The 12,750-nt window shown below is 57.3% G+C and overlaps 2 protein-coding genes and 1 long non-coding RNA gene across 5 annotated transcripts in view; 1 reads left to right on the top strand and 2 right to left on the bottom strand.

Moving 5' to 3' along the window:
- The window catches only part of ERICH4 (glutamate rich 4), a 2,975-nt gene extending 764 nt beyond the window's left edge, over positions 1-2,211 (bottom strand). Inside the window, exons 1-2 of one of the 2 annotated variants that reach the window (XM_008706640.2) lie at positions 1,746-2,211; positions 283-484 (exon numbers count right to left, since the gene is read on the bottom strand). In XM_008706640.2, coding sequence (XP_008704862.2) covers positions 284-484; positions 1,746-2,039 — 495 coding nt within the window. In that variant the 5' untranslated portion in view covers positions 2,040-2,211 and the 3' untranslated portion in view covers position 283. Of the gene's footprint in view, positions 1-272; positions 485-1,745 lie in introns of both variants that reach the window. The other variant, XM_008706639.2, reaches the window with a different exon arrangement.
- A 2,196-nt stretch (positions 2,212-4,407) lies between these two features.
- DMAC2 (distal membrane arm assembly component 2) lies at positions 4,408-10,022 on the top strand. 2 transcript variants are annotated; one of them, XM_008706638.2, is made up of 6 exons: positions 4,408-4,475; positions 5,629-5,825; positions 7,145-7,225; positions 8,092-8,228; positions 8,326-8,488; positions 8,937-10,022. In XM_008706638.2, the coding sequence occupies exons 1-6, from the start codon at positions 4,458-4,460 to the stop codon at positions 9,112-9,114; spliced, it is 774 nt and encodes a 257-aa protein (XP_008704860.2). In that variant the 5' UTR covers positions 4,408-4,457; the 3' UTR covers positions 9,115-10,022. The 2 variants fall into 2 exon arrangements, with proteins under 2 accessions (XP_008704860.2, XP_040489963.1); XM_040634029.1 differs by having other exon boundaries at positions 8,326-8,505; positions 8,937-9,071.
- LOC121103485 overlaps positions 10,018-12,750 on the bottom strand; it is a 3,894-nt gene continuing 1,161 nt past the window's right edge. Inside the window, exons 2-3 of the long non-coding RNA XR_005835743.1 lie at positions 10,906-11,021; positions 10,018-10,530 (exon numbers count right to left, since the gene is read on the bottom strand). This is a non-coding gene — a long non-coding RNA (uncharacterized LOC121103485). The remainder of the gene's footprint in view (positions 10,531-10,905; positions 11,022-12,750) is intronic.

Raw genomic sequence — 12,750 nt, 5'->3', positions numbered from 1 at the left:
GGGTACCGTACTGGGCACCTTGATCATCTGCGAGCATCTCCCATCCCATCTGCAAAGCCCCACGTGTCCCCTGCGACACACCTGCAGTTCACGGGCAACTACAGCTGCACACCTCCCACAGGGGCTGCAGACCCCCAGAGCTCGCAGGCCAGCCCCTCAGTCTAGATGCAGACAGACATCTTCAAAGAACGTGTTTGCTCAGGGGGATCTGACTGCAGAAGCCCCCTCCTTTGCATAAATTTGCATCTCATTCATGCATCATTCGGAAGCACCTGGTGGGGCCTCAGATCGTCATCTCGAAGAAGTCAGCCAGGTGGTGGTGTGGGGCTGAGCAGGAGACCGCCAGGTGTCCCTCCTCCTCCTTCTCCTCAGGCTCCTCGTCCTCCTCCAGGAAGGTGACCAGTTCCTCCCGCAGCGCCCCCATCTCCAGCCCCAGACTGCACAGCTGGCCCAGCAGCTGGATGTCCACTTGGCGGAGGTGCCCCTGCCAGTGGGAAGGTGGAGTCATGGGCATCTGACCCCGGAGGGCAGGGGGCGGGGGGGGGGTTCCACCGTGCTCCCCGCCTCAAACCTGCTCCAGTCCTGGCTGAGATTCTTTGCTTGACCAAACTACAGCTAAGCTCTTCAACCTTCTCCCCGGCCCATCTCTACGCTTCCTTGTACAATCCCGTTTTACCAAGAATCTCCCTTCCTCCACGTCTGACCACGCCTGGTATGGGAGCTGATTCCTCCACCCCCATCCCTGCCCAGGTCACGCCTCCTCTGCCTGGCCTCCTCCCCAAGAATCCTGAAGTCAATTCAGCCAGACACCCTTCCCCCTGATGCTTTCGCTTGCTGATTTCCCATCTGCTGACCTCCACCCTCTCCTTCGCTAGAAATCCCCACTTGCCCCTGCTGTGCTCAGAGCTGAGCCCTTGTCTCCATGCCCCCCCGCCCCCCGCTGCGGTGGTCCCCGCACCTACCACTTCACTATCTTTAATAGGTGCCATAAGTAAGCTTCTTTTTAAGATTTTATTTATTGACAGAGAGAGACAGCGAGAGAGGGAACACCCACAGGGGGAACTGGAGAGGGAGAAGCAGGCTCCCCGCTGAGCAGGGAGCCCTGCGAGGGCCTTGATCCCAGGACCCCGAGATCATGACCTGAGCTGAAGGCAGATGCTTAACGACTGAGCCACTCAGGCGCCCAAGTAAGCTTCTCTTTAACATTCCAGGCCCGAGGCACATGGCGGGGTCCTCACTGTGCCCCGGACCTTGACTGCCAGCCAGCTTCTCCCAGCTGCTCTCGATCTCTGCCTCTGTCTCTCCCTTTCTTCGTCCCTCACTGTCTTTGTGTCTCTGTGCCTCCCTTATTGTGTCTCTCTGCTCTCTGTGTCCCCCTTGTCTGTCTCTGCCCCTGCCTCTATGTCTTTCCATATCCCTTTCTGTCTCTATTTCTCTGCCCCTGCCTTGGATTATCTCATCTCTCTGTCTCAGGTTTAATCTGCCTTCTGCCTCTGTCTCTCCCTCTGTGCGCCTCTCTGTCCCTGTCTCTCTCTACTCCGGTCTCTCACTCTCTCTCTACTCCGGTCTCTCACTCTTTGGGTCTCTGTCTCTGTCTGTCTGCTTGTTTCTCTTTTCTCGTCTCTGAATTTCTGTCCTTCAATCTCTGGCCCTTTGCAATCCTGTTTGTTCCCATTCACACACCCGTTCTCTCTTCCCACCCCAACCTGCGCCCCATCTCTTGTGCCTCCAAACCCCTCACTCACCAGCTCCTCCCAGATCCACACCAGACTCTCCCTGGCACCTGCAGTGTCTGCCCCTGGGGACAAGAGTGTCTGGCCAGCTCTCCCCACTGGGGGGACCTCCCTCAGGGCCTGCGGAGGGGGGCCCAGCCCCGGGGGCACCAGTCCCGCCTGCCTCAGTTGCCTCCAGAGCTCCATAGTCTCTGAACAGTGGCGGCCAGGAGCAGAAAGTGGCAAGGTCCAGAATGGCCCAGTCCCCTGAGGAGCCGGCAAGGGAAGTGGGGAGCAAAGGGCATGTGGGGGTGCCTGGGTCAGCATTTCAAAGTCCGCTCTCTGGTGAGAACTGCCAGCCTTGTGAGAAATTTCTTCCTTCTGAAGTCTAACTTCAACTCTGCTCACAAGAGTCCAGCCACGGCCCTCTGCCAGAGGTAAAACCCCCACCCCTCTTGACCCCTTCTTAGGCCTAACCCCTCGTGGGGGCTGGGTGTCTGGATGCTGGGCCTCACCTGTCCCGCCCTGGGTCCTGCCCCAGCCCCCCAGCCCCTCCTCCTCAGCCTCCACACTTCCTTCCTCTCCACTCTCTGGCTTTCCCAGCTTGACCATGTCTTCTGCTCTTGGGCCACCCCACGGCTTCCCGATTAGCGTGCCTGAGGAACTGCGATCCCTCAGCTGTGGTAACCTCAGTGTCCAGGCTACTGGCGCACAGCTGAACAGCCAGTCCTGCTAACCCCTGACATGCCCACAGATACCATGACTGTCAGCGCAGGCCCTGCCACAGAAAAGACTGGATATGGGCCTCCCTCTGCTTCCAGAAGCTGCCACCGACGCAGTCCTTGGCTCTTCGCCCCTTCCCTGTATCACTCTTGCACCTATCATCACATCTCCCACTGACTGACCCTGCCTCGATCTAATGGGACCCTTGTCATCGCACTGGGCCCATCCTGATCGCCCAGGATAATCTCCCCATCTCCAGATTCTTAACTTGATCACATCTTCCTTTTACCATACAAAGGAACAGATTCACAAGTTCCAAGGATCAGGGCATGAATTTTTTTTTTGGGGGGGGGGCACTAATCAGCCCACCACATCTGCCTTTCAAACCTGTCACTTTCCCAGTCTCCTGTCTCCCTAAGTGGCATCCCCATCCTTTTAGTTTCTGGAGCTATTGGCTCAACCTTCAAAATAGACTCATAATCTGAGCACTTCTCACCAGTTCCTACTGCCCCATCCCTGCTCCCATCCCACTCATCTCTTGCCTGGACTGCTGCAGTAGTCTCTTTGCCGGCCCCCACTGCTACCCTTTCTGCCTAAGGTCTGTTCTCCACCTAGCAGAAATGATCTTTTTTTTTTTTTTAAGATTTTATTTATTTATTTATTTGACAGAAAGAGAGAGAGGGAGAGCACAAGCAGGGGGAAGGGCAGAGGGAGAGGGAGGAACAGGTTCCCAACCAAGCAGAAAGCCCGACGCTGGGATCGATCCCAGGACACTGGGATCATAACCTGAGCCGAAGGCAGATACTTAATGGACTGAGACACCCACGTGTACCAAAACGATCTTTAAAAAAACATAAATCAGGGGCACCTGGGTGGCTCACGGTTAATCATCTGACTCTTGATTTCAGCTCAGGTCATGGTCCCCAAGTCGTGAGTTCGGCCCCGTGCCAGGCTCTGTACTCAGCACGGAGTCTGCTTGTCCTTCTCCCTCTGCTCCTCCCCCCGCTCACTCTCTCTGTGTCTCTAACATAAATAAATAAAATCTTTTTTAAAAAATAAAAGGCATAAATCAGATCACGATATTCCCCTGAGAATGGAATTCGCAGTCAGCATCCTGCCCACCTCTGACTCATCTCCTATTTCTCTCTGCCAGCTGGTTCCCAACCCCCGGGCCTTTGCACTGGCTGTTACCGCAACTGGAATACTTTTTCCCTAGATCTTTGAATGGCTGTTTCCTTCTCATCCCTCACTTCCACTTAAAGATCACCTCTTCGGAAAGGCTTTTGCTGATGCCCTTACACCCTAGTCACTGCCCATTATACTGCGTGTTCTTATTTGTCTCTTATCAAACATTATCTGGAATTATCTTGCTTAATTCATTTGTTTCTTGTCCATCCTCTCCCAGCCTGGAATGTTGACTCCCTGAGACAAGGGCTTGGTCTGTCTTGTTCACCATGGTAACCTCAGCACCCAAAATGGTTTGGGCCACGTGGCAGGTGTTCGGTAAATCTCTGCGAATGAATGAATGATTCTTTCAACAAGACTTTACATTAAATCTTCACGCTGAGAGAGAGCGCTGAACTCCAAACTGAAATTGAGATCACAATACTTTGAGATCTCACCTCTCCTACCCTGAAGTCTAACCTCACCACCCACTAGACCTTTTCCTTCCCTGACCCAGGCGTAAAGAATGACACGGTCAGTTTCCTACTCGTTAAGGAGGTAGCGAATGAAAGCTGGAGGAAGAGGCAAGCTCGGAGGGACTGTGAGTACAGTCGGAGGGAGGGTACTCTAACAGGAAGGACTAACCGCTCTCTCCCAGGGAAAGGCTGCAGAGTCTCACTGTAAGGGCCGTGGAAATAGCGTTCGGAGCAACCTCTAAACCAGAGTAGTAGAAAGTGCTGGTGCCTTTAAGAGAGTCGGAAAATGGAGGGGGCGTGGCCACGGCAAAAGAGTCTCAAACTGAACAGAGTGGGCGGGCTAAGAAAAACCAGCCCCTTCCGGTTACGTAATCCTAGCAAGATGGCGGCGTCCGGGGCGGTAAGTGACCGGAGCTCCTAGAGCCCTTAAATTGAAGTCCGCTCTGCTGCCTCCGCCTTCAGGGCTTCTGTCAACTCCCAGGGAGCAAGGGGCAAGAGAGAGCAGGAGGCCTCTCCCGCTAAGGCTCATGCTGGGAGCGCTGACGTGCGACCTTCGGGAGCCCAGAATGATCGGTGCGAGTCGCAGGGCAGCCGGGGCGCTTTGGAGAGAAAGCGGGGCGGGGACTTGGCGGAGAGAAACCAACCGGGAAGCAGGGAGCGCGTTCCGAAGTTGGCGCACCCAGCCAATCAGAGGGAGGCACCCGATTGCGGGCGCTGGGAGTCGGGCGTGCGCGAGTGGGATCGGCCAGGGAAGAGGGTTTGGTGGAGATGCCGGGCTTTGAGGTCCAAGGCTAGGAGAACAAAGGGTACAGGTGAGGGAAGCTCATGGGATAGTTACGCATTTTTATGGAAAACCAAAGGGACGATGGAGGTGAGGGACAGGAACCAAAAGATGAGTATGGGAGTTCCAAGGGAAAGACCTAGGGGAAATTAAGGGGAGAATTTAGAAAGACCTTAAATCAAGTAATAGATTTAGGGAAAAGTAAGGTGAGAGGTTGGGAACATAGGAATTTTGAGGGAAAATAAGGATTTGGGCAAATTACCGAGAAAATTTGGTTGAAGCAGAAAAAGAAACTGAAGCAGGCTAAGAGAAGACTGAGAAGAGATTGAAGGAAGAGTTTGGGAGCTTTACGGGGTAAATTAATCGTGGTTTGGACAGAAATTCAGATATTTGGGGGAAAGAAATTAGTTATTCAGGAAGAATCCAGGGAAAACTGGATAAAGTTAAGGGGTATTTTGTGGGAAATTAAGAAGTCAGATAATAGAGGTCTTAAAACAAAAATAGGGGTTTGGGAAAACACCCGGGGAGAGTTGGGAAGACCAAGAATGTTTGGCCAAATCAAAGAATTTGGGGCTGATTAAGGGAAAACATGGGAAAATTTGGGGGATCTCAAAAGCAGAATTTGGAAGTTCTGAAAGAATTTTGTGGGCCAGGAAGCAGCAGTGGGGAGGAGGGTGGCAGGGTAGAGTTTCATGGACCAAGAGCAGGGGGATCCGACTCTGACACTCATAGGAGGCTCCAGGCTCAGCCTCTCCTTTCCGCTCCTCCCCAGCGCCTGCACCTGGTAACGCCAGTATGGAACCTGAGTACCAGGGGTATCCGTGGCCTGAGCAGGGCGGTGGGCCCAGAGGGCAGTCAGAAGAAGGGGAGGTCGCTGCTCCAGTTCCTGGCTGACCGCTTCTATGACGTGCAGGCTCTCAGGGAGTACCTGCTCCGAAAGCAGGTGTTGACGGTGCACCAGAAAAATCGGTGAGAAGCCTTGGCAGGCGAGAGCCTGCTGCTGGGGCCTGAACAGGCAGAACTCACATCCTGCTCCTGCCGCTTCTATACCAGGCCCGCCAAGTTGCATCCTCTCCAGCCACACCTTTCCCAAGGGCTCCAGCTCATAGAGGTGACCCGCTGCCCACCATCTCTTGGAGGTCGTGCTGGCACCTCAAACCGAACATGGCCAATGGCAAACCCTTGATTTCCCCCTAAGACAGTCTACTCACCCCCAAGCCTTCCCCATCCCAGGAAACAGCAGCACTGTCCCCAGTTATTCAGGCCAAATTCTAAGGAGTCTTCCCTGATTATTCTTCCTTCTCTGGCTTCCACATCCAGTCCACCAATAAAATACCAGACCATCCCAGATGTGCCCAGTTGTTAAGCTCCTCACTATTTGTAGCCTGGTCGGAGCTCCTTCATTTTATGGTTGGTTGAGTGCAGTAATCTGAACTGGTCACCTTTTGCCCCCTCCAGTTTGTTACGGTCTAAAAGTCATCCAAAGGACTCTTAAGAAACTAAAACAGAGGGTCCCCTGGGTGGCTCAGTCGGTTAAGCCTCTGCCTTCGGCTCAGGTCATGATCCCAAGGTCCTGGGATCAGCCCCATGTTAGGCTCCCTGCTCAGCAGGAAGTCTGCTTCTCCCTCTCCCTCTGCTGCTCCCCTTGCTTGTGCTCTCTCCATCAAATGAATAAATAAAATCTTAAAAAAAAAATCCTAAAATAGAAAACACCACTTTATTTAAAACCCTCAAATGGTTTCCCATTGCAGCTAGAATAAAAGCCAGACTCCAAGGTCTAAAATCTGAGCTTTGAGACCTCTACCAGGGACTCCCCTTACCCGCACCAGCATGGTGTTCTTACTGCTGTTTATTCTGCCCTCCGAAGTTGAGCCTCTGAGCGGTTGCGCTAGCTGTTCCCTTGGCCTGGCAGGCTCACGCCTTGACCTTTGAATTTCTTCCCACCCCTCAAATCTCTGCTCAAGCATCACCTCCTGCAAGAAGTCAATCTCTTAACACCCGAACTGAAGTAGGCTTCTCCATCCCCACCCCTGCCCCAAGCCACTCCAGAGTCAGTCCCTCTGTGTTACTTCCCCGGTGGATCTGATTCGGCAATTTGCTCTTAACTTCCGGGTTTGTTAGGTTTCCTTCTGTAAATTAGCTTCACAGAGCGGGGACGCTCTCTGTCTTGGTGCCCGGCACTTAATAGACATTCAGTAACTATTTGCAGCCTGGCTCAGTCCCGGTGCTGCGGACTCTGACCCTCGCGGTGGCACGGGGGGCTGACGCAGCCACCGTTCTCTCCACAGGCCCTTCACCTACATCCAGGAGCGCTTCGGGCCCCACGTCGCGGGTGTCTATTTCATCCTGAAGCAAGGAGGCGCGGTCAAGTACGAGGGCAAAAGTGTCAGCAGGGGGTGGGGGAAGCTGCGCAGCGCTGAGCCCCAGGCTCTTGGGACTTACCGGGAGCCCCGGGCTCTGCCCCCCCCCCCCCCCCCCTTGGAGCTTGTTCTTGAACTCCCGCTCTGCCCGCTGTAAAATGGGCCGGTGGTTGGGTGGAATCTACAAGGTTTGCTGGAAAGAATCAGGGACACTTTGCAGTGGGAGCACTTGGAACAGGCCTGGCGCAGCACCAGAGCTCAGTAAATGTCGGTGTTCCTTTTCCTTCCTTCTTGCCTTCCTTTCTCCTTCTTCCCTCCCTCCTCCTCTTTGTTTGTTCTCCTTTATTTTTCCTCTTTTTTGAGAAACGTAGCTCATGCATCTACCCCTCACTTGGCTCCAATGAAAATTTCCCTTGGTTTGAGCACCTTCCTCCAGCCCGTTCCTCAGAAACAGCACTACACGTCTGAGTTGGTCTTGACTTTTGCTTGGCTGTGAAGATTCTTGTACTCTTGCCCGCTTCTCCTATGTTATCAGTTTTTTCTGACCCGCAGTAAAAATGACCAACAGAGGCGCTTGGGTGGCTCAGTCGGTTGAGGGTCTGACTCTTGATCTCAGGGTCGTGAGTTCAAGCCACATGTTGGGCTCCACACTAGATGCGGTGCTACTTTAAAAAAAAAAAAAAAAAGCCAAACATTGCCTCTTCCGTGGGAATGTCCGGGGACCCAGGGAGGGCCAACACGGAAAGGCTTTAGTACAGCGTCAGGTGCACCAGATGTGGTGTGACCCCGTCAGCACACGGGGCTGGGGAGCGTCCTCGGGAGGTTGGAGGCTTGGGAGGAGAGGTGCCCTGCTCACAGCCCCTGTCCCCTTCCAGGTTTCAGGGCAAGGAGTGGATCCGGTCAAATGCACGTGGCCACTTCCCTCTTGACTTCATGACATTCCAGGCGGTGCCTGTCGAGGCAGTGGANNNCAGCGGCTGTGCCATCAACTACCAAGGCCTGGACAGCGTCTGTAAGAGGGGTGGAGACGGGCGGGCCCATGCATCCGCCCTTTGGTGGCGGGCTCCAGAGAGGATCTCAGTGGCCTCACCTCCCCCCCTTCCTTGCAGTGGCCCTGAAGGAGCTCCAGTCCCTGTGGCTGCAGCGCTGTCCCCACGTGGATGACTGGTGTCTCAGCCGCCTCCACCCGCTGGCCAACTCGTTGCAGGAGCTCTCGCTGGCTGGTTGTCCCCGAATCTCTGAACGGGGCCTCGCCTGCCTGCACCACCTCCAGTGAGACCTCAGCCCAGGCAGGGCCCCAAGCCAGGGTAGGGGGGTGGGGGATGGGCATCTGACACAGATACGGGAAAGCGGGGAGCGGGCGGTCAGCAGTCTCCATAGCCCTGCCTCCACGACCGACCTGGAGCGCGTGTGGGGAGAGCCCAGGTGAGCAGTCGCAGTGAATCTGCTGGGGGCGGGGGGTAAGCACTCCTTGTTTTTCTTCCTTTCTATTTTAATGAAAACTCGATGACATTTACAGTGTTGCGAACAGGAGCTGCCAGGGTGTCCATTTGTAATCCCCACGGTGGGTGTCTGTACTTGGCCAGCTCTCTCGAACATAGTCCAGGCAGCTAAAGACTTTTATTTTAAAGAGCTAGGTAGGGGCTGAAGCCGGGGCAGGCGCGCCCCTCCACACCCTTCCGCTCCTCATGCGGGCCTCCCCCTTGCTGCCTCCTCTCAGGAACCTCCGCAAGCTGGACATCTCAGACCTCCCCGCCGTGTCCAACCCGGGCCTCACGCAGATCCTGGTGGAGGAGATGCTGCCTAACTGCGAGGTCCTGGGGGCTGACTGGGCCCGGGGCCTCAAGTCGGGGCCGGAGGAGCAGTCTCGGGACACAGCCAGCCCCATCCCGGCCTAGCCCTCGGCCCCCTCCTCGTCAGGCTGGGCGTCAGCAGGGCTCTGTGGCAGGGCTGACAGTTCTCTGCTGGGTTCACTCCACATGGAGGCTGGGGGGGTGATGGGGGGGCTGGCACCGCCGGCCGGTCAGAGGGGAGAGCGTGAGGCTGGCGTACTTATTCACCACCTCAGGGGCTCTGGCTGACTGCACCCCGGGCTGAAAGGTCACAGCTCTTGTCACCTTGTCCGGCAGCTCTTTCCACAGGCTTCTCTCCGGGATTCCAACAGCCTCCTCCTGCCTCTTCGGGCCGGGCCCAGGGGAGGTGCACCCCCCCCATGACTTCCCCTCTTGATTTACCCCCCACCTGGCCACTACCATGCCAAGAAACCCCGCTCTTGACTTGTAGAGACTCTTCTCAAAGTACCCTCATTTGAATGTGCTGCTGTTCCGGCTGAGTCCCTGACTGATGCAGGTGCACTACCAGCCCGTTTCCCTGTGGGACAGCGCTCAGCTCACCGCGCCCGCGGCACCCCCGGCCTCCACTCGCTCAACGCCCAGAGCGCCCCAGGCCCACGGTGTCCCCGCTTACCCATGTATTGACTCTGCCCCAATTCCAGCTTTCCCCTCTGCTCCATGGAAACGCGCCTTTGAAACGGTTTTCCTTTGCTAAGTGGCGCGCCAAGGTTTGCCGGGAGAGGGCGCCCGAGAGAGGACAGCGGGAGGCCTTCGCTTCCATTGCGAGCTCTGCGGCTCCTGCCAGGCCCGCAGCCTCCCCAGCAGGCGGCTCCCGAAGTGCCCGGGGCCCCTGCGAAGACCCCGCTGCGTCCCAGAAGGGGCACTGACGGTAATGCCAAGGCACCTTATCAGTGAATCCCTTATTTCGATTCACTGTTGAAAGTCAACAATTCTTGACATTAAATGTCATGTGTTCAAATTACTGTGGTTTTTCTCTGCCGACTGGATCCACACTGACCCAGCAGTGGCATCTGGAGTGTTCCAGGAGATAGACTCACAAAGTGGGGATTTGGGGTTGGTTTTGGTCCTGCCTTTGGAGTGCAGTGCTGAGCTCCTTGGTGGCGGGAAGCGGGCGGTGGCAGCACAGTCGGGCTCTGGCCGGGGGCTGGGACGAGGTGCCAACTGAGGCACGTGCCCTGGGAATCCTGCGGCCGCTGCACTTGACTGTTGGGGCAGTAATGACAATTCTAAAGATAGATGCTGGACAGATTCTGCGGGGTGCCCTTGAGCGCTCACAGACAAGGACAGGTCTGTTGGCTCAGCTCAGGCCGCCTTCTGGGAAGGGGTGCTGCCCCCCGAAGCCCCTGTAGTGCTGAAAACCGTGGCATTTGAGTTTGCGGGTTGCCGAGTGATGATGGTTGAATCCCCAGTCTTGACAATTTCTCATGTTCAAGTGAGGGTGCCGACTGGCAGAGAGGGACCCTGAAATGTGGAATGGGGTCACCTGGTTCGACCCAGCAGAAAGAGACGCTCTCGAACCCCGAGGAGGCTGAGGAGACCAGCAGCCTGCCTGTGCTGGCGACGCTCTGCTCCCCTCCCCCGGGCAGATGCTTCGGAAGTGGGCGTCTGCTCTTAGGCTCCTCACAAGCGCCCCTGCTCTCACCCGACCCACAGCCGCCCAGGGTTCCATCTCAGCAGGCTCGGGGGGCACAGCCACCCACTAGCCCCCAGAGAAGGCAGCCTCTACACTAGGAGAATAGCAAGATTTGCAAACATAGAGCAGAAACCTGGGGGGAGGGGCGCAAGTCTAAGGGTGTTAAACCAGTGAGGGCCAAGTTCACGGTCCAGGGCACTTACTTGAGATAATGAGTTAGCTAGTGCAGTTGGATGGCTCTAGCAGCTTTCTCAGGTCGCTGACTGGACCTTGGACTCAAGCGTGGTCTCTGGTTAGCGAGGCAAGGAGCCGAGCCGCCCTGGCATGATCCAGAGGGGGTGCCCAGAGCTCAGGGAGGTCGGTGTTGGACCGGGGTGCTCATGTGGGAGGCACACTTCCAGCCCCAACTGTAAGGCACCTCTTGGGTCATTCTCCGGGATGGACTGTCCCTGTTACAACTGCTGGGTGGTTTCTCCTGATTGGATCCAGACTGCTGCCCATAGCAACCAAAACCGTACCCTGAGATTTCTAACTACCCCCAGGAGGAGCAGTGTCAGCTCCGCTGGGAGAAGTGAGATGAGCCAGGGGAGCTCCGGGGGGCCTTGCCACCTCTCCCTCTCCCAGCCCAGGGGCGGGGGGCCGGGGGTGGGGGGTGGAGACCCCTCCCCGGGTGCTCAGGGCCCTACCCTGGGCCCTTGGCTGTCCTTGCCCACTCCCGCTTCTAGGGCATGACTACCCGACACTCCTCGGCGTGCTCTTCCTCCAGCTGCTCCCACGGGCCCCATTACTCAAACTTGGGGCTTGGAAATCAGCTCTGGACAGATAATCAAGGGCTGCTGACAAAGGTGCCAAGGAAGAGATGATCCAGACAGTCCTCCCAACCCAGGCTGGAGACAAGGGGGTCAGGCCAGGCTCAGTGGGGCCCTTGGTCCCCCCCACCAAGGTTCCAGGAGGTCAGGGTTAAGGAGGCCCCACCTGCCCACCTCCCCAGACAGCTGTTGTAGCCCCAACAGCAGGGGCCCTGGAGGGCAGGGACACAAACACAGGCAGACACCCTCTCCGGTCCCAGGGGGCCGGATGTGAGTATTCCCGGAGTCACTGTGCAGCTGTGGGCGGGGCTGGGGGGGGACGGGATAGGGATGGATCCCGCCTCCACAAGGCAAACACCAGGCACCAAAGGGCGTGGAGGAGGTGAGAGGGTCAGCTCAGCTCGAGGGCCTCCGGTGCCCCCACCCCACCCTCCACTGGCCTCTAGCTTGGCACCGCCCTCCGCCTCCCCTTCGCCTTCCATCTGGTCCCCTCCCGCTCCTCCCTGGCTCTGGAGGTCCGCAGACACCCTTCTCAGTCCCACCCCACAGGTCGCCGACCTGCCTCTCAACTTCACTCTCCCCTCCCGCACAGGGGCATCAGGCTACCCGGTTTGTCTCACTCCCCGTCTCCACACCCCTCCCCTCCCCTCCCTCTCTCCCTGCAGCCCTCTCTTCTCCACTACCCCCTCTGTCCCTCCTCTCCCTTCCCCCACTTGCCCCAGAGGTCTCCCCCGTCCCTCCTTCCCCACCCACCCAGTCCATCTCTCCTCCCCACCAGCCCCTTCCCCACCCCCACCCTGACTCCAGGGCCCACAACACACCCCATCTCTGGCACGGCCGACCCATCCCCTCAGCACATTCACGGCCGCCTCCGCAGCCAGGCGTCAGCACCCCCTCCTCCCCGCCCAGCTCCGCCACTTTGGGACTCTGCCTGTCCCTGGGCCATCTCGCCACTGCCCAGCCCAGGCTCGGGCCTGGCCCCTCAGCCTCACCCTCCCTCAGACTCTCCCAGGCCCTGGCTCTCCCCGCCGGGCCTCACCGGGTCCCCCGTCTGTCTTTGGCCACCCCGCACCTTTCCGCTGTCTCACCAGAAAACCAGCCCCAACACGCCAGAGCCCCATCCCTCAGGTCGGCCTCCGGCCCTCCCCTCCACTCCCCTCCCGTCCCCTCCTCCCTCGGCCCCGCCCCAGCCCCTCCCGGCCCCTGGGGCCCTGGCGGCCTCCCTCCCCGCCCTTCCCC

This window comes from Ursus maritimus, unplaced genomic scaffold (genome assembly GCF_017311325.1).
Source record: "Ursus maritimus isolate PB19 unplaced genomic scaffold, ASM1731132v1 scaffold_19, whole genome shotgun sequence".
Taxonomy (NCBI): Eukaryota; Metazoa; Chordata; class Mammalia; order Carnivora; family Ursidae; genus Ursus; species Ursus maritimus.
This window is presented reverse-complemented; position numbering and strand designations above follow the sequence as displayed.